The sequence below is a fragment of the Zonotrichia albicollis genome, chromosome 34 (assembly GCF_047830755.1).
Source record: "Zonotrichia albicollis isolate bZonAlb1 chromosome 34, bZonAlb1.hap1, whole genome shotgun sequence".
Taxonomy (NCBI): domain Eukaryota; kingdom Metazoa; phylum Chordata; class Aves; order Passeriformes; family Passerellidae; genus Zonotrichia; species Zonotrichia albicollis.
Genome location: NC_133852.1, coordinates 1100920 through 1122644, shown reverse-complemented (window position 1 = coordinate 1122644; position 21725 = coordinate 1100920). Strand labels below are relative to the sequence as shown.

The 21725-nt window shown below is 62.0% G+C and overlaps 1 protein-coding gene across 1 annotated transcript in view; it reads left to right on the top strand.

Annotated features, from left to right (window-relative positions):
• The first annotated feature begins 54 nt into the window (after window positions 1-54).
• G6PD (glucose-6-phosphate dehydrogenase) overlaps window positions 55-21725 on the top strand; it is a 42430-nt gene continuing 20759 nt past the window's right edge. Inside the window, exons 1-8 of the mRNA XM_074531122.1 lie at window positions 55-142; window positions 2742-2890; window positions 5719-5756; window positions 11506-11614; window positions 14294-14511; window positions 17391-17546; window positions 21126-21251; window positions 21340-21433. Of these exons, the coding sequence (XP_074387223.1) occupies window positions 88-142; window positions 2742-2890; window positions 5719-5756; window positions 11506-11614; window positions 14294-14511; window positions 17391-17546; window positions 21126-21251; window positions 21340-21433 (945 nt within the window). The 5' untranslated portion in view covers window positions 55-87. The remainder of the gene's footprint in view (window positions 143-2741; window positions 2891-5718; window positions 5757-11505; window positions 11615-14293; window positions 14512-17390; window positions 17547-21125; window positions 21252-21339; window positions 21434-21725) is intronic.

The window sequence follows — 21725 nt, the reverse complement described above, 5'->3', positions numbered from 1 at the left end:
GGTGATTGGTTGGTGAGATAAGAGGCTCGGCGATGATTGGTGGATAAAGGGTGAGGGCGTGGCGGTGGGCGTGGCCTCTGTGAGGGGATGGGGAGCCGCGCGAGCGTGGGGGAGGCGGCGCGAGAGCGGCCGGAGCGGGAAGGTGCGGGGGGACCGGGAAGTGATGAGGAAATTTGGGAAATTTAAAGAAATTCGGGGAAATTCGGGGAAATTCCGGAGGACGTGAGGGAATCTGGGGTCTAAAATGGCCCGGGGGGTCCAGGAGGGCCTGGGGAGCAGCGTCAGGAGGGAGCTGAGGGGGGATGTGGGGGGTTTGGGGCGGAAATGGGGGGGGGTTTGAGGGGAATTTCGGGGGTCTGAGGGGAATTTGGGGGAAAATTGGGGGCAATCTGGGAGATTTGGGAAATTTAGGGGGGATTTGGGGGGAATTTCGGGATTTGGGGGGAATATAAGGATTTGAGAGGAATTTGAGGGAAAGTTGGGGGGAATCTGGGAGATTTGAGGGGATTTGGGGGAAATTCGAGGGCGATTTGAAGGGAATTTGGGGGATTTGAAGGGAATTTTGGGGGATTTGGGGTCAGTGAAGGCGGAAATTGGGAGCCTGGGAGTGTCCAGGGCTCCGTGAGGGGTTGAGGGTCAATTGATGGGGGGTGAAGGCGGAAATTGGGAAAATTTGGGGAGATTTGAGGGGAATTGGGGGCTCCGTGGGGGCCTGGGGGTTTATGGGGGGATGGGGAGGGGGCTCTGAGGGGATTTGGGGGGTCTGGGGGGGAAATCGGGGCGGATTTGAGGGGGACAATGGGGGGAGGGCGTGTCCTGCCCCACCCTGGCCACGCCCCAATCTCCCCCAAATCCCGCCCCCAAATCCCAAATCCCACCCCAAAATCCCCGATCCGAACCCCAAATCCCGGATCCCACCCCCAAATCCCAAATATCATGTCCAATTCCCAAATCCCACCCCAAAATCCTCGATCCCAGCCCCGAATCCCAAATCCCACCCCAAAATCCCTGATCCGAACCCCAAATCCCGGATCCCACCCCAAAATCCCCGATTCTACCCCCAAATTCAACCTGGAATCCCCGATTCCGGCCCTAAATCCCAGATCCCAAATCCTGCCCCTAAACCCCAAATCCCGCCCCCAAATCTCCGATCCTGCCCCCAAATCCCAACCCCAAAATCCCAAATCCCACCCCCTAAATCCCAAATCCCAACCCCAAAATCCCAAATCCCACCCCCTAAATCCCAAATCCCAACCCCAAAATCCCCAAATCCTGGCCCCAAATCCAACCCTGAAATCTCAAATGTCACCCCCAAATCCCCAATCCTGCCCCAAAATCCCAACCCCAAAATCCCAAATGCCGACCCCAAATCCCAGATCCTGCCCCACACAACCCGACCCCAAGTGCCAGCCCTGCCCCAAAACCTCGAATCCCGCCCCACAAGTGCCAGCCCTGCCCCACAACCCCTCCAATCCTGCCCTGGGGTGCCCAGCCCTGCCCCCCAAGTGCCCGATCCCGCCCCACAAGTGCCAGCCCTGCCCCCCAAGTGCCAGCCCTGCCCCACAGCCCCTCCAATCCTGCCCTGGGGTGCCCAAACCCGCCCCCAAATCCCCGATCCGAACCCAAATCCCGCCCCCAAATCTCAAATCCCAACCCCAAATCCCCGATTTTACCCCCAAATCCCGGATCCTGCCCCACCCAACCCCACCCCAGGAGCCAACCCTGCCCCAAAACCTCAAATCCCGCCCCACAAGTGCCAACCTTGCCCTACAACCCCTCCAATCCTGCCCTGGGGTGCCCAGCCCTGCCCCCCAAGTGCCCGATCCCGCCCCACAAGTGCCCAAACCCGCCCCCCAAGTGCCCGAACCCGTCCCCCAAGTGCCAGCCCTGCCCCACAGCCCCTCCAATCCTGCCCTGGGGTGCCCAGCCCTGCCCCCCAAGTGCCAGCCCTGCCCCCAAAGTGCCCAAACCCGCCCCCCAAGCGCTAGCCCTGCCCCACAGCCCCTCCAATCCTGCCCTGAGGTGCCCAGCCCTGCCCCCCAAGTGCCCGCCCTGCCCCACAGCCCCTCCAATCCTGCCCTGGGGTGCCCAAACCTGTTCCTCTGCTCCCCGAATCCTGCCCGGGGTGCCCGAACCGGCCCCCCAAGTGCCAGCCCTGCCCCCCAAGTGCCCGAACCGGCCCCCCAAGTGCCCGCCCTGCCCCCCAAGTGCCCGATCCCGCCCCTCAAGTGCCCGCCCTGCCCCCCAAGTGCCAGCCCTGCCCCACAGCCCCTGCAATCCTGCCCTGGGGTGCCCAGCCCTGCCCCCCAAGTGCCCGATCCCGCCCCCCAAGTACCCAAACCCGCCCCCCAAGTGCCAGCCCTGCCCCCCAAGTGCCAGCCCTGCCCCACAGCCCCTCCAATCCTGCCCTGGGGTGCCCAAACCTGTTCCTCTGCTCCCCGAATCCTGCCCGGGGTGCCCGAACCGGCCCCCCAAGTACCCGAACCGGCCCCCCCAGTGCCAGCCCTGCCCCCCAAGTGCCCGAACCGGCCCCCCAAGTGCCAGCCCTGCCCCCCAAGTGCCAGCCCTGCCCCCCAAGTGCCAGCCCTGCCCCCCAAGTACCCGAACCGGCCCCCCAAGTGCCCGAACCGGCCCCCCAAGTGCCAGCCCTGCCCCCCAAGTGCCCGAACCGGCCCCCCAAGTGCCCGGTCCGCCCCCCAAGTACCCGAACCGGCCCCCCAAGTGCCCGGTCCGCCCCCCAGGAGCGATGCCGGGCCCCGGTGAGGAGGCGCCGGGCGCCGGGGGGCAGCTGAGCCGCTCGCAGGTGTGCGGGATGCTCCGGCAGGAGCTGAGCCGGGACGGAGCCTTCCTGCAGGGCCACCCGCACGTCCTCGTCATCCTCGGCGCCTCCGTGAGTGGGGATGGGGCCGGGGAGGGGGCTGGGGGCGGGAGTTTGGGGTTGGGGGCAGAAATTTGGGGTTTGGGGGGCAGAAATTTGGGGTTTGGGGGGCAAATAAAGGGGGTTGGGGGGGATAAAGGGATTTGGGGGGAAATAAAGGGGGTTTGGGATGGGAGTTTGGGGTTTGGGGGGCAAATAAAGGGGGTTGGGGGCAGGAGTTTGGGGTTTGGGGGGCAAATAAAGGGGGTTGGGGGGGATAAAGGGGTTTGGGGGGAAATAAAAGGGTTTGGGGCAGGAGTTGGGTTTGGGGGCAGAAATTTGGGGTTTGGGGGAGAAATGAAGGGGGTTTGGGATGGGAGTTTGGGGTTTGGGGGCAGGAATTTGGGGATTGGGGGGCAAATAAAGGGGGCTGGGGGAAATAAAGGGGTTTGGGGGAGAAATAAAGGGGGTTTGGGGCAGGAATTTGGGGTTTAGGGGGGAAATAAAGGGGGTTGAGGGGGAAATAAAGGGGGTTGGAGGAGGAAATAAACGGGTTTGGGGGGGATAAAGGGGGTTTGGGGCAGAAATTTGGGGTTTGGGGTTTGGGGGGGGATAAAGGGGTTTGGAGAGGAAAATAAAGGGGGTTTGGGGCAGGAATTTGGAGTTGGGGGGGGAAATAAAGGTGGTTGGGGGCGGGAGTTTTGGGGTTGGGGGCAGAAATTTGGGGTTTGGGGGCAGAAATTTGGGGTTTGGGGGGTAAATAAAGGGGTTTGGGGGGAAATAAAGGGGTTTGGGGGGAAATAAAGGGGTTTGGGGGCGAATAAAGGCAGCTTGGGGCAGGAATTTGGGGGTTGGGGGCAGAAATTTGGGGTTTAAGGGGGAAATAAAGGGGGTTGGAGGGGGAAATAAAGGGGTTTGGGGGGGATAAAGGGATTTGGGGGGAAATAAAGGGGTTGGGGGCGAATAAAGGGAGCTTGGGGCAGGAATTTGGGGGTTGGGAGCAGAAATTTGGGGTTTGGGGGGGATAAAGGGGTTTGGGGCAGAAATTTGGGGTTTGTGGGGTGGAATTTGGGGTTTGGGGTGAAATTGGGGGGTGGAAAGAGCAAAAAAGGGGAAGGAAATGTTGGGGGGCAGTGGGGGGATATGGAAGGGTGGAAAGGAAATTTGGAGGAAATGAAGGGAATTGGGAGATCTGGGGGAAATAAAGGAAATTGGGGGAATTTGGGGAGAATTGAGGAGATTTTGGGGAGATTTTTGGGGGATTTTTGGGGGATTTTTTGGGGGGGTTTTGGGGAGATTTTGGGGAAAATAAAGGAAATTCGGGGTTGGGGGAAATAAAGGAAATTTTGGGGAGAATTTGGGGGAATTTGGGGAGAATTGAGGGGATTTTTTGTGGGGATTTTGGGGGAGAATTGAGGAAATTTTGGGGGTGTTTTGGGGGAGATTTTTGGGGATTTTGGAGGGATTTTTGGGGAGAATTGAGGGGATTTTGGGGGGGTTTTGGGGAGATTTTGGGGGAGAATTGAGGGGATTTTGGGGAGATCTTTGGGGAGATTTTTGGGGAGAAATGAGGGGGTTTTGGGGAGATTTTGGGGAGATTTTTGAGGATTTTGGAGGGATTTTTTGGGGAGATTTTTGGGGATTTTGGGGAGATCTTTGGGGAGATTTTTGGGGAGAATTGAGGGGTTTTGGGGGGATTTTTGGGGATTTTGGGGAGATTTTTGGGGGAGAATTGAGGGGATTTTGGGGAGGATTTTTGGGGGAGAATTGAGGGGGTTTTGGGGAGATTTTTGGGGATTTTGGAGGGATTTTTGGGGGAGAATTGAGGGGATTTTAGGGGGATTTTGGAGGGATTTTTGGGGGAGAATTGAGGGGATTTTGGGGAGATCTTTGGGGAGATTTTTGGGGAGAATTGAGGGGATTTTGGAGGGATTTTGGAGGGATTTTTGGGGGAGAATTGAGGAGATTTTGGGGAGATCTTTGGGGAGATCTTTGGGGAGATTTTTTGGGGAGAATTGAGGGGATTTTTGGGGATTTTGGAGGGATTTTTGAGGGAGAATTGAGGAAATTTTGGGGGGTTTTGGGGGAGATTTTTGGGGATTTTGGAGGAATTTTTGAGGGAGAATTGAGGGGATTTTTTGGGATTTTGGAGGGATTTTTGAGGGAGAATTGAGCGGATTTTGGGGAGATTTTGGAGGGATTTTTGGGGGGATTTTGGAGGGATTTTTGGGGATAATTGAGGGGATTTTGGGGGGATTTTGGAGGGATTTTTGGGGATAATTGAGGGGATTTTGGGGGAGATTTTTGGGGAGGATTTTGGGGGAGAATTGAGGGGATTTTGGGGAGATTTTGGGGGAGAATTGAGGGGATTTTGGGGAGATTTTGGGGAGATTTTTGAGGATTTTGGAGGGATTTTTGGGGGAGAATTGAGGGGATTTTGTGGAGATTTTTGGGGATTTTGGGGGGATTTTTGGGGGAGAATTGAGGGGATTTTGGGGAGATTTTTGGGGGATTTTGGAGGCATTTGGGTGGATTTTGGGGGATTTGAGGGAATTTCGGGGGGATTTGGGACAAAGGGAAAGGGGGAGGAGGAGATTGGGGGATGGGCGGGACCCGGGGCCGGTTTTGGGGGGAGGGGAGGAAGTTGGGGTGCCACGCCCGCCCCTCCCCCACCCGCACCCCAACTTCCTCCTCCGCCCCTCCCCCCCCCCCCCCATTGCCCAGCCCCGCCCATTGAACGGCCCCGGTGGGGGAGGGGGAGGGGCGGGGCCGCTGACTCAGCACATTCCTGGGTGGGGGAGGGGCCAGCGCTGGGTGTGGCCCCGCCCCGCCCCCAGCCCTCAGCGCCCCTCCCCCCACAGGGTGACCTGGCCAGGAAGAAGATTTACCCCACGATATGGTATGGGGACAGTGGGGACAGTGGGGACATTGGGGACACTGAGGGGACAGTGGGGGGACAATGGGGACAGTGGGGACAGTGAGGGGACTGTGGGGGGACAGTGGGGACAGTGGGGACACTGAGGGGACACTGGGGGGATAGTGGGGACACCTGGGGACACTGAGGACAATGAGGGGACAGTGGGGACTGAGGGGACACTGAGGGGACACTGAGGGGACACCTGGGGACAGTGGGGACACTGGGGGGACAGTGAGGGGACAGTGGGGACAGTGAGGGGGCAATGAGGGGACAATGGGGACTGAGGGGACAGTAGGGACAATGGGGGGACAGTGGGGACAATGGGGGGACAGTGGGGACAGTGGGGGGACAGTGGGGACACTGAGGGGACAGTGGGGACAGTGGGGACACCTGGGGACAGTTGGGACAATGAGGGGACAGTGGGGACAGTGGGGGGACAATTGGGACACCTGGGGACAGTGGGGACAGTGGGGGGACAGTGAGGACAATGAGGGGACAGTGGGGACTGAGGGGACAGTGGGGACAATGGGGACACTGAGGCGACAATGGGAACAGTGGGGGGACAGTGGGGGCACTGAGGGGACAGTGGGGACACTGAGGGGACACTGAAGGGGCAATGGCGACAGTGGGGACACCTGGGGACACTGAGGGGGCAATGGGGACTGTGGGGACAGTGAGGACAGTGAGGGGACAGTGGGGACAATGGGGACAGTGGGGACAGTGAAGGGACAGTGAGGGGACAGTGGGGCGACAATGGGGACAATGAGGGGACACTGAGGGGACAATGGGGGGACAGTGGGAACACTGAGGGGGCAATGAGGGGACAGTGGGGACATTGGGGACAGTAGGGACAGTGGGGACAGTGAGGGGACAGTGGGGACACTGAGGGGACACTGAGGGGACACTGAGGGGACAGTGGGGACAGTGAGGGGGCAATGGGGACAGTGAGGGGACAGTGAGGGGACAGTGGGGACACTGAGGGGGCAATGGGGACTGAGGGGACACTGAGGGGGCAATGGGGACTGTGGGGACAGTGGGGGGACAATGGGGACAGTGGGGACAATGAGGGGACAGTGAGGACAATGAGGGGACACTGAGGGGACAATGGGGACACTGAGGGGACAGTGTGGACAGTGAGGGGGCAGTGGGGGGACAGTGGGGACTGAGGGGACACTGGGGGGACAGTGGGGACAGTGGAGGGACAATGGGGACAGTGGGGACACTGAGGGGACAGGGGGGACACTGAGGGGACAGTGGGGACACCTGGGGACACTGAGAGGACAATGGGGACGCTTGGGGACACACAGGGACACTGAGGGGACAATGGGGACAGCGGGGACACCTGGGGACAATGGGGACAATGGGGACAGTGAGAGGGCAATGGGGGCACCTGGGGACACTGAGGGGACAATGGGGACAGCGGGGGTTACCTGGGGACACTGAGGGGGTACCTGGGGACACTGAGGACACACCTGGGGACACCAAGGGGACAATGGGGACACTGAGGTGACAGCGGGGACACTGAGGGGACAGTGAGGACACTGAGGGGACAATGGGGACAGCGGGGGTACCTGAGGACACTGAGGGGGTACCTGGGGACACCGAGGGCACAATGAGGACACTTGGGGACAGCAGGGACACTGAGGGGACAAAAGGAACGATGGTGTCACCAAGGCCACCTGTGTTCCACCTGTCCCCAGGGCCACCAATGTCCCCAGCCGTCCCCAGGGTCACTGATGTCACCGGGGTCACTGGGGCTGGCACTGGAGTCCCAGCTGTCCCCAGGGCCACCAGGGCCACCAGGGCCACCAATGTCACTCAGTGCTGTCCCCAGTGCCACCAGTGGCACTCAGTGCTGCCATTGTCTGCTCTGTCCCCAGTGTCACCACAGCTGTGTCACCAGCTGGCACCAGTGTCCCCAGTGGGAGCCGGTGTCCCCAGCTCCTCAGTTTGCAGCTCCTGTCCCCCCTGTGTCACCTGTCCCTGTGTCACCTGTCCCCTCTATGTCACCTCTCCCTGTGTCACCTGTCCCTGTGTCACCTGTCCCCTCTGTGTCACCTGTCCCTGTTCACCTGTCCCGGTGTCACCTCTCCCTGTGTCACCTGTCCCCCCTGTGTCACCTGTCCTCTGTGTGTCACCTCTCCCTGTGTCACCTGTCCCCTCTGTGTCACCTGTCCCTGTGTCACCTGTCTCTGTGTCACCTGTCCCTGTGTCACCTGTCCCCTCGGTGTCACCTGTCCCTGTGTCACCTGTCCCTGTGTTACCTCTCTGTGTCACCTGTCCCTGTGTCACCTGTCCCTGTGTCACCTCTCCCTGTGTCACCTGTCTCTGTGTCACCTGTCCCTGTGTCACCTGTCCCCTCGGTGTCACCTGTCCCTGTGTCACCTGTCCCTGTGTCACCTCTCCCTGTGTCACCTGTCCTCTCTGTGTCACCTGTTCCCCCTGTGTCACCTGCGCCTGTGTCACCTGTCCCTGTGTCACCTGTCCCTGTGTTACCTCTCTGTGTCACCTGTCCCTGTGTCACCTGTCCATGTGTCACCTGTCCCTGTGTCACCTGTCCCCTCTGTGTCACCTGTCCCTGTGTCACCTGTCTCTGTGTCACCTGTCCCTGTGTCACCTGTCTCTGTGTCACCTCTCCCTGTGTCACCTGTCCTCTCTGTGTCACCTGTCCCTGTGTCACCTGTCCCGGTGTCGCACTGTCCCTGTGTCACCTGTCCCTGTGTCACCTGTCCCTGTGTCACCTGTCCCGGTGTCGCACTGTCCCTGTGTCACACTGTCCCTGTGTCACCTGTCTGTGTCACCTGTCCCCTCTGTGTCACCTGTCCCTGTGTCACCTGTCCCCTCTGTGTCACCTGTCCCTGTGTCACCTGTCCCGGTGTCGCACTGTCCCTGTGTCACCTGTCCCTGTGTCACCTGTCCCCTCTGTGTCACCTGTCCCTGTGTCACCTGTCCCTGTGTCACCTGTCTGTCACCTGTCCCCTCTGTGTCACCTGTCCCTGTGTTACCTCCCTGTGTCACCTGCCCCTGTGTCACACTGTCCCTGTGTCACCTGTCCCTGTGTCACCTGATCCCTCTGTGTCACACTGTCCCTGTGTCACACTGTCCCTGTGTCACCTCTCTGTGTCATCTGTCCCCCCTGTGTCACCTGTCCCTGTGTCACACTGTCCCTGTGTCACACTGTCCCTGTGTCACCTGTCCCTGTGTCACCTGATCCCTCTGTGTCACCTGTCCCTGTGTCACCTGTCTCCTCTGTGTCACCTGTCCCTGTGTCACCTGTCCCTGTGTGTCACACTGTCCCTGTGTCACCTGTCTCTGTGTCACTTGTCCCTATGTCACCTGTCCCTGTGTCACCTGTCCCTGTGTCACCTGTCCCCTATGTGTCACCTGTCCCCCTTCTGTCATCTCTCCCTGTGTCACCTGTCCCCCTTCTGTCGCCTCTCCCTGTGTCACCTGTCCCCTTTCTGTCACCTGTCTCCTCTATGTCACCTGTCCCTGTGTCACCTGTCCCTGTGTCACCTGTCCCCTCTGTGTCACCTGTCCCGGTGTCACCTGTCCCTGTGTCACTTGTCTCCTCTATGTCACCTGTCCCTGTGTCACCTGTCATTGTGTCCCCTGTGTGTCACCTGTCCCCTCTGTGTTACACTGTCCCTGTGTCACCTGTCCCTGTGTCACCTGTCCCCTCTGTGTCACCTCTCCCTGTGTCCCCTGTGTGTCACCTGTCCCCTCTGTGTCACCTGTCCCTGTGTCACCTGTCCCTGTGTCACCTGTCCCCTCTGTGTCACCTGTCCCTGTGTCCCCTGTGTGTCACCTGTCCCCTCTGTGTCACCTGTCCCTGTGTCACCTGTCCCTGTGTCACCTGTCCCCTCGGTGTCACCTGTCCCTGTGTCACCTGTGCCTGTGTCACCTGTCCCCTCGGTGTCACTCCTCCCAGGGTGACGCAGGGACAGGAGCCCCATTCCCAGTGTCCCCACCCTGAGGGAGGGTTGGTGACAGCGGTGTCACCTTAGGCCTGGCACCCCGAGAGGGGGTGGTGGCAGTGTTGGGGGTGTCCCCAAGGGCTTGGTGACACAGGTGACAGTGCCATCCCCCAGGTGGCTCTGCTGGGACAGGCGCCCCCTGATGGCACAGGTGGCACCGGGGGGACTCTGGGGACGCGGGTGGTGGCACAGGTGGCACAGATAGTGACACAGGTGGTGGCGCAGGTGACACACAGGTGGCACAGGTGGTGACACAGGTGGCACAGGTGACACAGGTGACACACACAGGTGGTGACACAGGTGACACAGGTGGCACAGGTGGCACAGATAGTGGCACAGGTGACACAGGTGACACAGGTGGTACAGGTGGCACAGGTGGCACAGATAGTGGCACAGGTGACACAGGTGGCACAGGTGACACAGGTGACACACAGGTGGTGACACAGGTGACACACAGGTGACACAGATAGTGACACAGATAGTGACACAGATAGTGACACAGATAGTGACACAGGTGACACAGGTGACACAGTGACACAGGTGACACACACAGGTGGTGACACAGATGGCACAGGTGACACAGGTGGCACAGATAATGACACAGATAGTGACACAGATAGTGACATAGGTGACACACACAGGTGACACCACTGACACAGTGACACAGGTGACACACACAGGTGGTGGCACAGGTGGCACAGGTGACACACAGGTGACACAGGTGGTACAGGTGACACAGGTGACACACAGGTGACACACAGGTGACACAGGTGACACAGGTGGTACAGGTGACACAGTGACACAGGTGACACAGTGACACACAGATGACACAGGTGACACAGGTGACACAGTGACACAGGTGACACACAGGTGACACAGGTGGCACAGGTGACACAGGTGACACAGGTGACACAGGTGGTGACACAGTGACACAGTGACACAGGTGACACAGGTGGTGACAGGTGACACACAGGTGACACACACAGGTGGCACAGGTGGTGACACAGGTGGCACAGGTGACACAGGTGACACACACAGGTGGTGACACAGGTAACACACAGGTGGCACACAGGTGACACAGTGACACAGGTGACACACAGGTGACACACAGGTGACACAGGTGACATGCACAGGTGGTGACACAGGTGGTACAGGTGACACAGGTGACACACAGGTGACACACACAGGTGGCACACAGGTGACACACGGGTGACACAGTGACACAGGTGACACAGGTGGCACAGGTGACACACAAGTGACACACAGGTGACACACAGTGACACAGGTGACACACACAGGTGGCACACAGGTGGTGACACACAGTGACACAGGTGACACACAGGTGACACAGTGACACAGGTGACACACAGGTGACACAGGCGACACAGGTGGTGACACAGTGACACAGGTGACACAGGTGACACACAGGTGACACAGGTGGCACAGGTGACACAGGTGACACACAGGTGACACAGTGACACAGTGACACAGGTGACACACACAGGTGACACACAGGTGACACACACAGGTGGTGACACACAGGTGACACAGGTGACACAGGTGACACACAGGTGACACACAGGTGACACACAGGTGACACAGGTGACACACACAGGTGACACAGGTGACACAGGTGACACACAGGTGACACAGGTGACACACAGGTGACACACACAGGTGACACACACAGGTGACACACACAGGTGACACACACAGGTGGTGACACACAGTGACACAGGTGGTGTCCCCCGCAGGTGGCTGTTCCGGGACGGGCTGCTCCCCGATGACACGCGCGTCGTCGGCTTCGCCCGCTCGCCCCTCACGGTGGAGCTGATCCGGGAGCAGACCCTGCCCCACCTCAAGGTGACAGCGCTGCCCCTGTCCCCCTGTCCCCTCTGTGTCCCCTCCTGACCCCCCTGTCCCCTCTGTCCCCTCTGTGTCCCCTCTGTGTCCCCTCTGTCCCCTCTGTGTCTCCTCTGTGTCCCCTCTGTCCCCTCCTGACCCCTCCTGACCCCCCTGACCCCTCTGTCCCCTCCTGACCCTCCTGTCCCCTCTGTGTCCCTCCTGTCCCCTCTGTCCCCCCTGTCCCCTCTGTGTCCCCTCTGTCCCCTGACCCCTCCTGTCTCCTCTGCCCCCTCCTGACCTCACCTGTCCCCTCTGTCCCCTCTGTGTCCCCCCTGTCCCCTCCTGTCCCCCCTGTCCCCCCTGTCCCCCCTGTCCCCCCTGTCCCCTCCTGTCCCCCCTGTCCCCCCTGTCCCCCCTGTCCCCTCCTGTCCCCCCTGTCCCCCCTGTCCCCCCTGTCCCCTCCTGTCCCCCCTGTCCCCCCTGTCCCCCCTGTCCCCTCCTGTCCCCCCTGTCCCCCCTGTCCCCTCTGTCCCCTCCTGACCCCTCTGTCCCCTCTGTCCCCTCCTGTCCCCTCTGTGTCCCCTGTCCTCGCTGTGTCCCCTCCTGATCCCTCCTGACCCCTCCTGTCCCCCCTGTCCCCTCTGTGTCCCCCTGACCCCTCCTGACCCCTCCTGACCCCTCCTGTCCCCTCTGTCCCCTCTGTGTCCCCTCTGTGTCCCCCTGACCCCTCCTGACCCCTCCTGACCCCTCCTGTCCCCTCTGTCCCCTCTGTGTCCCCCCTGTCCCCTCTGTGTCCCCTCTGTGTCCCCTCTGTGTCCCCTCTGTGTCCCCCTGTGTCCCCTGACCCCTCTGTGTCCCCTCTGTCCCCTCTGTCCCCTCCTGTCCCCTCTGTCCCCTCTGTGTCCCCTCTGTGTCCCCTCTGTCCCCTCCTGTCCCCTCTGTCCCCTCTGTGTCCCCTCTGTCCCCTCTGTCCCCTCCTGACCCCTCTGTGTCCCCTCTGTCCCCCCTGTCCCCTCCTGTCCCCTCTGTGTCCCCTCTGTCTCCTCTGTCCCCTCCTGACCTCCCTGTCCCTTCCTGTCCCCTCTGTCCCCTCTGTCCCCTCCTGACCCCTCTGTCCCCCCTGACCCCTCCTGTCTCTCTGTCCCCTCTGTGTCCCCTCCTGTCCCCTCCTGTCCCCTCTGTGTCCCCTCCTGACCTTTGTCCCCTCCTGACCCCTCTGTCCCCTCCTGACTTCACCTGTCCCTTCCTGGCACCTCCTGACCCCTCTGTCCCCCCTGACCCCTCCTGACCTCACCTGTCCCCTCCTGTCCCTTCTGTCCCCTCCTGACCTTTGTCCCCTCCTGACCCCTCTGTCCCCTCCTGACCTCACCTGTCCCCAGGTGACCCCCAAGGACAAGCTCTGCCTGACCTTTTGTCCCTGTGTCCCCTCACCTGTCCCTGCCTGTCCCAGGTGACCCCTGAGGGCACTCTCTGTGTCCCTGTCCCCTGTCCCCACAGGTGACCCCTGAGGATGGGCCCTGCCTGGACGTGTTCTTGTCCCTGTCCCACCTGTCCCTGTCCCACCTGTCGCCTGTCCCCTGTCTCTGTCCCACCTGTCCCTGTCCCACCTGTCCCTGTCCCCTGTCCCTGTCTCACCTGTCCCTGTCTCACCTGTCCCTGTCCCACCTGTCCCTGTCCCTGTCCCACCTGTCCTTGTCCCACCTGTCACTGTCGCTGTCCCTGTCCCACCTGTCCCTGTCCCACCTGTCCCTGTCCCTGTCTCACCTGTCCCTGTCCCACCTGTCCCTGTCCCTGTCCCACCTGTTCCCTGTCCCTGTCTCACCTGTCCCTGTCCCTGTCCTTGTCTCACCTGTCCCTGTCCCACCTGTCCCCTGTCCCTGTCCCTGTCCCACCTGTCCCCGTCTCACCTGTCCCTGTCCCACCTGTCCCTGTCCCTGTCTCACCTGTCCCTGTCCCTGTCCCTGTCCCTTCCCTGTCTCACCTGTCCATGTCGCTGTCCCCGCAGGTGTCCCCTGAGGACGGCCCGTGCCTGGAGCTGTCCCTGTCCCTGTCCCTGTCTCACCTGTCCCTGTCCCTGTCCCACCTGTCCCTGTCCCCTGTCCCTGTCTCACCTGTCCCCTGTCCCTGTCCCCTGTTCCTGTCCCTGTCTCACCTGTCCCTGTGTCACCTGTCCCTGTCTCACCTGTCCCTGTCCCACCTGTCCCTGTCCCTGTCTCACTTGTCCCTGTCCCACCTGTCCCTGTCCCACCTGTCCCTGTCCCACCTGTCCCTGTCTCACCTGTCCCTGTCCCTGTCTCACTTGTCCCTGTCCCACCTGTCCCTGTCCCACCTGTCCCTGTCCCACCTGTCCCTGTCTCACCTGTCCCTGTCCCTGTCTCACCTGTCCCTGTCCCACCTGTCCCTGTCCCTGTCTCACTTGTCCCTGTCCCACCTGTCCCTGTCCCACCTGTCCCTGTCCCACCTGTCCCTGTCTCACCTGTCCCTGTCCCTGTCTCACCTGTCCCTGTCCCACCTGTCCCTGTCCCTGTCCCTGTCCCACCTGTCTCTGTCCCTGTCCCTGTCTCACCTGTCCCTGTCCCCTGTCCCTCCCTGTCCCACCTGTCCCTGTCTCACCTGTCCCTGTCCCTGTCTCACCTGTCCCTGTCCCACCTGTCCCTGTCCCTGTCCCACCTGTCTCACCTGTCCCTGTCCCCGCAGGTGTCCCCCGAGGACGGCCCGTGCCTGGAGCTGTTCCTGTCCCTGCAGAGCTTCGTGCAGGGTCAGTACGGGGACGAGGCCTCGTTCCGGGCGCTGGACGCTCACCTGCGGGCACTGCCCGGGGGCGACCGCGCCCACCGGCTCTTCTACCTGGCCCTGCCCCCCAGCGTGTACACACCTGTGACACAGCACCTGAGAGCGCTCTGCATGGGACAGGGGTGAGTGGGGACACACCTGGGACACACCTGGGACATGGGGACACACCTGGGACATGGGGACACACCTGGGACACACCTGGGACATGGGGACACACTTGGGACATGGGGACACACCTGTGACACAGCACCTGAGAGCGCTCTGCATGGGACAGGGGTGAGTGGGGACACACTGGGACACACCTGGGACACACCTGGGACATGGGGACACACCTGGGACATGGGGACACACCTGGGACACAGCACCTGAGAGCGCTCTGCATGGGCCAGGGGTGAGTGGGGACACACCTGGGACACACCTGGGACATGGGGACACACCTGGGACACACCTGTGACATGGGGACACACCTGGGACACACCTGTGACACACCTGGGACACACCTGGGACACACCTGAGACACACCTGGGACACACCTGGGACATGGGGACACACCTGGGACATGGGGACACACCTGTGACACAGCACCTGAGAGCTCTTTGTCCCCATGTCCCCCATGTGTCCAAGTGTCCCCTGTGTCCCCATGTCCCCACATGTCCCTTCATGTCCCCATGTCCCTACATTTCCTATGTCTTGTGTGTCCCCACGTGTCCTCGTATGTTCCTTGTGTCTCTGCATGTCCCATGTGTCCCCATGTGTCCCCATGTCCCCGTGTCCCTCCATGTCCCTTGTGTCCCCATATGTCCCATGTCCCCTGTGTCTCTGCATGTCCCCACATGTCCATGTCTCTTGTGTCCCCACACATCCCCGTGTCCCTCCATGTTCCTTATGTCCCCATATGTCCCTTGTCCCCTGTGTCTTGTGTATCTCACATGTCCCATGTCTCTCGTGTCCCCCCATGTCCTGCGGTCTCTGCTCTCATGTCCCCATGTGTCCCCATGTCCCTCCATGTCCCATGTGTCCCCGCATGTCCCTACTTTCCTATGTCCTGTGTGTCCCCATATGTCCCCATGTCCCTCCATGTTCCTTGTGTCCCCATATGTCCCTTGTCCCCTGTGTCTCTGTGTGTCCCCACATGTCCCATGTCTCTCATGTCCCCGTGTGTCCCCACACATCCCCATGTCCCTCCACGTTCCTTGTGTCCCCATATGTCCCGTGTCCCCTGTGTCTCTGTGTGTCCCCCCATGTCCATGTCTCTCATGTCCCCACATGTCCCCATGTCCCTCCACGTTCCTTATGTCCCCATATGTCCCTTGTCCCCTGTGTCTCTGTGTGTCCCCACATGTCCCATGTCTCTCATGACCCCGTGTGTCCCCACACATCCCCGTGTCCCTCCATGTTCCTTGTGTCCCCATATGTCCCTTGTCCCCTGTGTCTTGTGTATCTCACATGTCCATGTCTCTCGTGTCCCCCCGTGTCCTGTGGTCTCTGCCCTCATGTCCCCATGTGTCCCCATGTGTCCCCATGTCCCTCCATGTCCCATGTGTCCCCGCATGTCCCTACTTTCCTATGTCCTGTGTGTCCCCATATGTCCCCATGTCCCTCCATGTTCCTTGTGTCCCCACATGTCCCGTGTCCCCTGTGTCTCTGTGTGTCCCCCCATGTGTCCCCACATGTCCCATGTCTCTCATGTCCCCGTGTGTCCCCCCATGTCCCCATGTCCCTCCACGTTCCTTGTGTCCTCACATGTCCCGTGTCCCCTGTGTCTCTGTGTGTCCCCACATGTCCCATGTCTCTCATGACCCCGTGTGTCCCCACATGTCCCCATGTCCCTCCACATTCCTTATGTCCCCATATGTCCCTTGTCCCCTGTGTCTTGTGTATCTCACACGTCCATGTCTCTCGTGTCCCCCCGTGTCCTCCGGTCTCTGCCCTCATGTCCCCATGTGTCCCCATGTCCCTCCATGTTCCTTATGTCCCCATATGTCCCTTGTGCCCTGTGTCTCTGTGTGTCCCCCCACGTCCATGTCCCCCATGCTCCCCATATTCCCCGCTGTCCCCCTGCTGTCCCTGTCCCCACATCCCTGTGTCCCCAATATCCCCCTGCTGTCCCTGTCCCTGGCCCCACATCCCTGTGTCCCCTGCTGTCCCTGTCCCTGGCCCCACATCCCTGTGTCCCCGCTGTCCCCCTGCTGTCCCTGTCCCCACATCCCTGTGTCCCCAATGTCCCCCTGCTGTCCCTGTCCCTGTCCCCACATCTCTGTGTCCCTGCTGTCCCCCTGCTGTCCCTGTCCGTGTCCCCACATCCCTGTGTCCCCCCTGTCCCCCTGCTGTCCCTGTCCCCACATCCCTGTGTCCCTGCTGTCCCTGTCCCTGTCCCCACATCCCTGTGTCCCCGCTGTCCCCCTGCTGTCCCTGTCCCTGGCCCCACATCCCTGTGTCCCCCCTGTCCCCACATCCCCGTGTCCCCGCTGTCCCCCTGCTGTCCCTGTCCCTGTCCCCACATCCCTGTGTCCCTGCTGTCCCTGTCCCCACATCCCTGTGTCCCCCCTGTCCCTGTCCCTGGCCCCACATCCCTGTGTCCCCGCTGTCCCCCTGCTGTCCCTGTCCCTGTCCCCACATCCCTGTGTCCCCAATGTCCCCCTGCTGTCCCTGTCCCTGTCCCCACATCCCTGTGTCCCTGCTGTCCCCCTGCTGTCCCTGTCCCTGTCCCCACATCCCTGTGTCCCCGCTGTCTCTGTCCCCACATCCCCGTGTCCCCCCTGTCCCTGTCCCCACATCCCTGTGTCCCCCCTGTCCCTGTCCCTGGCCCCACATCCCTGTGTCCCTGCTGTCCCCCTGCTGTCCCTGTCCCTGGCCCCACATCCCTGTGTCCCCCCTGTCCCTGTCCCCACATCCCTGTGTCCCCAATGTCCCCCTGCTGTCCCTGGCCCTGGCCCTACATCCCCGTGTCCCCGCTGTCCCCCTGCTGTCCCCGCCCTCACGTCCCTGTCCCTGTCCCCAGGTGGAACCGCGTCATCGTGGAGAAGCCGTTTGGGCGGGACCTGAGCTCGTCGGAGGAGCTGTCGGCGCACCTGAGCGCGCTGTTCCGCGAGGAGCAGATCTACCGGATGGACCACTACCTGGGCAAGGAGATGGTGCAGAGCCTGATGGTGCTGCGGTGAGTGGGGACAGGGACAGGGGGACATGGGGACACTGCCTGGGCAAGGAGATGGTGCAGAGCCTGATGGTGCTGCGGTGAGTGGGGACAGGGACAGGGGGACATGGGGACAGGGGGACAGGGGACACTGCCTGGGCAAGGAGATGGTGCAGAGCCTGATGGTGCTGCGGTGAGCGGGGACAGGGACAGGGACAGGGGACAGGGACAGGGACATGGGGACACTACCTGGGCAAGGAGATGGTGCAGAGCCTGATGGTGCTGCGGTGAGTGGGGACATGGGGACAGGGACAGGGACATGGGGACACTACCTGGGCAAGGAGATGGTGCAGAGCCTGATGGTGCTGCGGTGAGCGGGGACAGGGACAGGGACATGGGGACAGGGACAGGGGACACTGCCTGGGCAAGGAGATGGTGCAGAGCCTGATGGTGCTGCGGTGAGCGGGGACAGGGACAGGGACATGGGGACAGGGGGACACTGGGACATGGGGACACTGGGACAGGGGACACTGCCTGGGCAAGGAGATGGTGCAGAGCCTGATGGTGCTGCGGTGAGCGGGGACAGGGACAGGGGACAGGGGACACTGGGACATGGGGACACTGCCTGGGCAAGGAGATGGTGCAGAGCCTGATGGTGCTGCGGTGAGAGGGGACATGGGGACAGGGGACATGGGGACATGGGGACAGAGGGACAGGGGACACTACCTGGGCAAGGAGATGGTGCAGAGCCTGATGGTGCTGCGGTGAGTGGGGACAGGGACAGGGACATGGGGACACTGGGACAGGGGGACACTACCTGGGCAAGGAGATGGTGCAGAGCCTGATGGTGCTGCGGTGAGTGGGGACAGGGACAGGGGACATGGGGACAGGGGGACAGGGGACACTGGGACATGGGGACACTGGGACATGGGGACATGGGGACATGGGGACAGGGGACATGGGGACATGGGGACATGGGACATGGGGACAGGGGGACAGGGGGACACTACCTGGGCAAGGAGATGGTGCAGAGCCTGATGGTGCTGCGGTGAGCGGGGACACGGGGACAGGGACATGGGGACATGGGGACAGGGGACACTGCCTGGGCAAGGAGATGGTGCAGAGCCTGATGGTGCTGCGGTGAGAGGGGACAGGGACAGGGGGACATGGGGACACGGGGACATGGGGACAGGGACATGGGGACAGGGACACGGGGACAGGGGACAGGGGGACATGGGGACACGGGGACACTGCCTGGGCAAGGAGATGGTGCAGAGCCTGATGGTGCTGCGGTGAGAGGGGACAGGGGGACAGGGACATGGGGACAGGGGGACAGGGGGACATGGGAACATGGGGACAGGGGTGAGCCTCATGGTGCTGTGGTGGCACAGGGACAGGGGATGGCACATGGGAGGGGACACAGGGACAAGGGAGGGGAGACAGGAGGGGACAGGGGACACGGCAGGGGACAGGGGACATGGGCGGGGATGGGGACACAGGAGAGGACACAGAGACATGGGAGGGGATGGGGGACACGGGAGAGGACACGGGGATAGAGGAGGGGACAGGGGACACAGGAGGGGACACAGGGACATGGGGATATGGGAGGTGACAGGGGACACAGGAGGGGAAGGACATAGAAGGGGACAGAGGGACATGGGAAGGGGACATGGGGACACAGGAGGGGACATGGGGATACGGGAGGAGACAGGGGACATGGCAGGGGACACAGGGACATTGGTGGGGACACGGGGACAGGGAGGGGACACGGGAGAGGACAGGGGGACATGGGAGGGGACCAGGGACACAGGAGGGGATGGGGACAGGGGAGGGGACAGTGGACACGGGAGGGGACATGGGGACATGAGAGGTGACAGAGGAGCATGGGGACATGGGAGGGGACAGGGGACACAGGAACAGGGGACACGGGGAAATGGGAGGAGACAGGGGGACATGGGAGGGGACACGGGGACAGGGAGGGGACACGGGGACACAAGAGGGGACACGGGGACACAGGAGGGGACACAGGGACATGGCAGGGGACATTGGAGGGGACACGGGGACACGGGAGGAGACACAGGGACACGGGAGGGGACACGGGAGGGGACACAGGGACAGGGAGGGGACACAGGGACAGGGAGGGGACACGGGAGAGGACAGGGGGACACAGGAGGGGATGGGGACAGGGGAGGGGACAGTGGACACGGGAGGGGACACGGGGACATGAGAGGTGACAGAGGAGCATGGGGACATGGGAGGGGACAGGGGACACAGGAGGGGACACGGGGACACGGGAGAGGACAGGGGGACAGGGAGGGGACACAGGGACACAAGAGGGCACATGGGGACACGGGAGGGGACACGGGGACAGGGAGGGGACACAGGGACATGGCAGGGGACACAGGAGAGGACAGGGGGACACGGGAGGGGACACGGGGACACGGGAGGGGACACAGGGACATGGCAGGGGACACGGGGACAGGGAGGGGACAGGGGGACACAGGAGGGGACACAGGAACACGGGAGGGGACACGGGGATACAGGAGGGGACACGGGAACAGGGGACACGGGGACATGGCAGGGGACACGGGAAGGGACGTGGGGACACAGGAGGGGACATGGGGATATGGGAGGTGACAGGGAACACAGGAGGGGAAGGAGGACATGGAAGGGGACAGAGGGACATGGGAAGGGGACATGGGAACACAGGAGGGGACATGGGAACAGGTGACATGGGGATACGGGAGGAGACAGGGGACATGGCAGGGGACACAGGGACATGGCAGGGGACACAGGGGCCAATGTGGAGGGGACACGGGGACAGGGAGGGGACACGGGAGAGGACAGGGGGACATGGGAGGGGACCGGGGACACGGGAGGGGACACGGGAGGGGACATGGGGACATGAGAGGCAACATGGGAGCATGGGGACATGGGAGAGGACAGGGGACACAGGAACAGGGGACACGGGGAAATGGGAGGGGACACGGGGACATGGCAGGGGACACAGGGACACAGGAGGGGACACGGGGACATGGCAGGGGACACGGGAGGGGACACGGGGACAGGGAGGGGACACGGGAGAGGACAGGGGGACACAGGAGGGGACACGGGGACAGGGAGGGGACATGGGGACAGGGAGGGGACATGGGAGAGGACAGGGGGACACGGGAGGGGACATGGGGACACAGGAGGGGACACAGGGACATGGCAGGGGACACGGGAGGGGACAGGGGGACACAGGAGGGGACACAGGGACATTGGAGGGGACATGGGGACACAGGAGGGGACAGGGGACACGGGAGGGGACACGGGGACAGGGAGGGGACACAGGGACATGGCAGGGGACACAGGGACATGGCAGGGGACACGGGGACAGGGAGGGGACACGGGGACATGGCAGGGGACACAGGGACATGGGAGGGGACACGGGGACAGGGAGGGGACACAGGAGGGGACACGGGGACAGGGAGGGGACACAGGGACATTGGAGGGGACAGGGGACACAGGAGGGGACACAGGGACACGGGAGGGGACACAGGGACATTGGAGGGGACACAGGGACACGCACAGCCCTCCTCACCGTGCCCTGGCCCACCCCAGGTTCGGTAACCGCATCTTCGGGCCCATCTGGAACCGCGACAACGTGGCCTGCGTGGTGCTGACCTTCAAGGAGCCCTTCGGCACCGAGGGCCGCGGCGGCTACTTCGACGACTTCGGCATCATCCGGTGAGGGCGGGCGCCCGCCGGCGTCCCCGCGTCCCCTCCGCGTCCCCCCCGTGTCCCCCGACCCCGTGGCAGCGCCGGCTCCCCGCAGGGACGTGATGCAGAACCACCTTCTGCAGCTGCTCTGCCTCGTGGCCATGGAGAAGCCGGCGTCCACCAACCCCGACGATGTGCGTGACGAGAAGGTGGGGACGGCAGGGACACCAGGGTGTCACCCCCTGACACCACACCGGTCACTGAGCTCTGTGTCCTCGATGGTCACATCATGGTCATGGCCACAGGGACCATGCCCAGGTGGCCCCAGGGCACATCCCCCCATCCCAGTCGTGTCCCGTTAGCATGTGCTTGATGGTGACCCCCAAAACCACGTCCCAAACTTTGTTCTGTCACTCCATCATTGATGGTGGCCCCCAAAACCACATCCCCCAATGGCCACATCCCCAACTATGTTCCATCACCCCATCATTGATGGTGGCC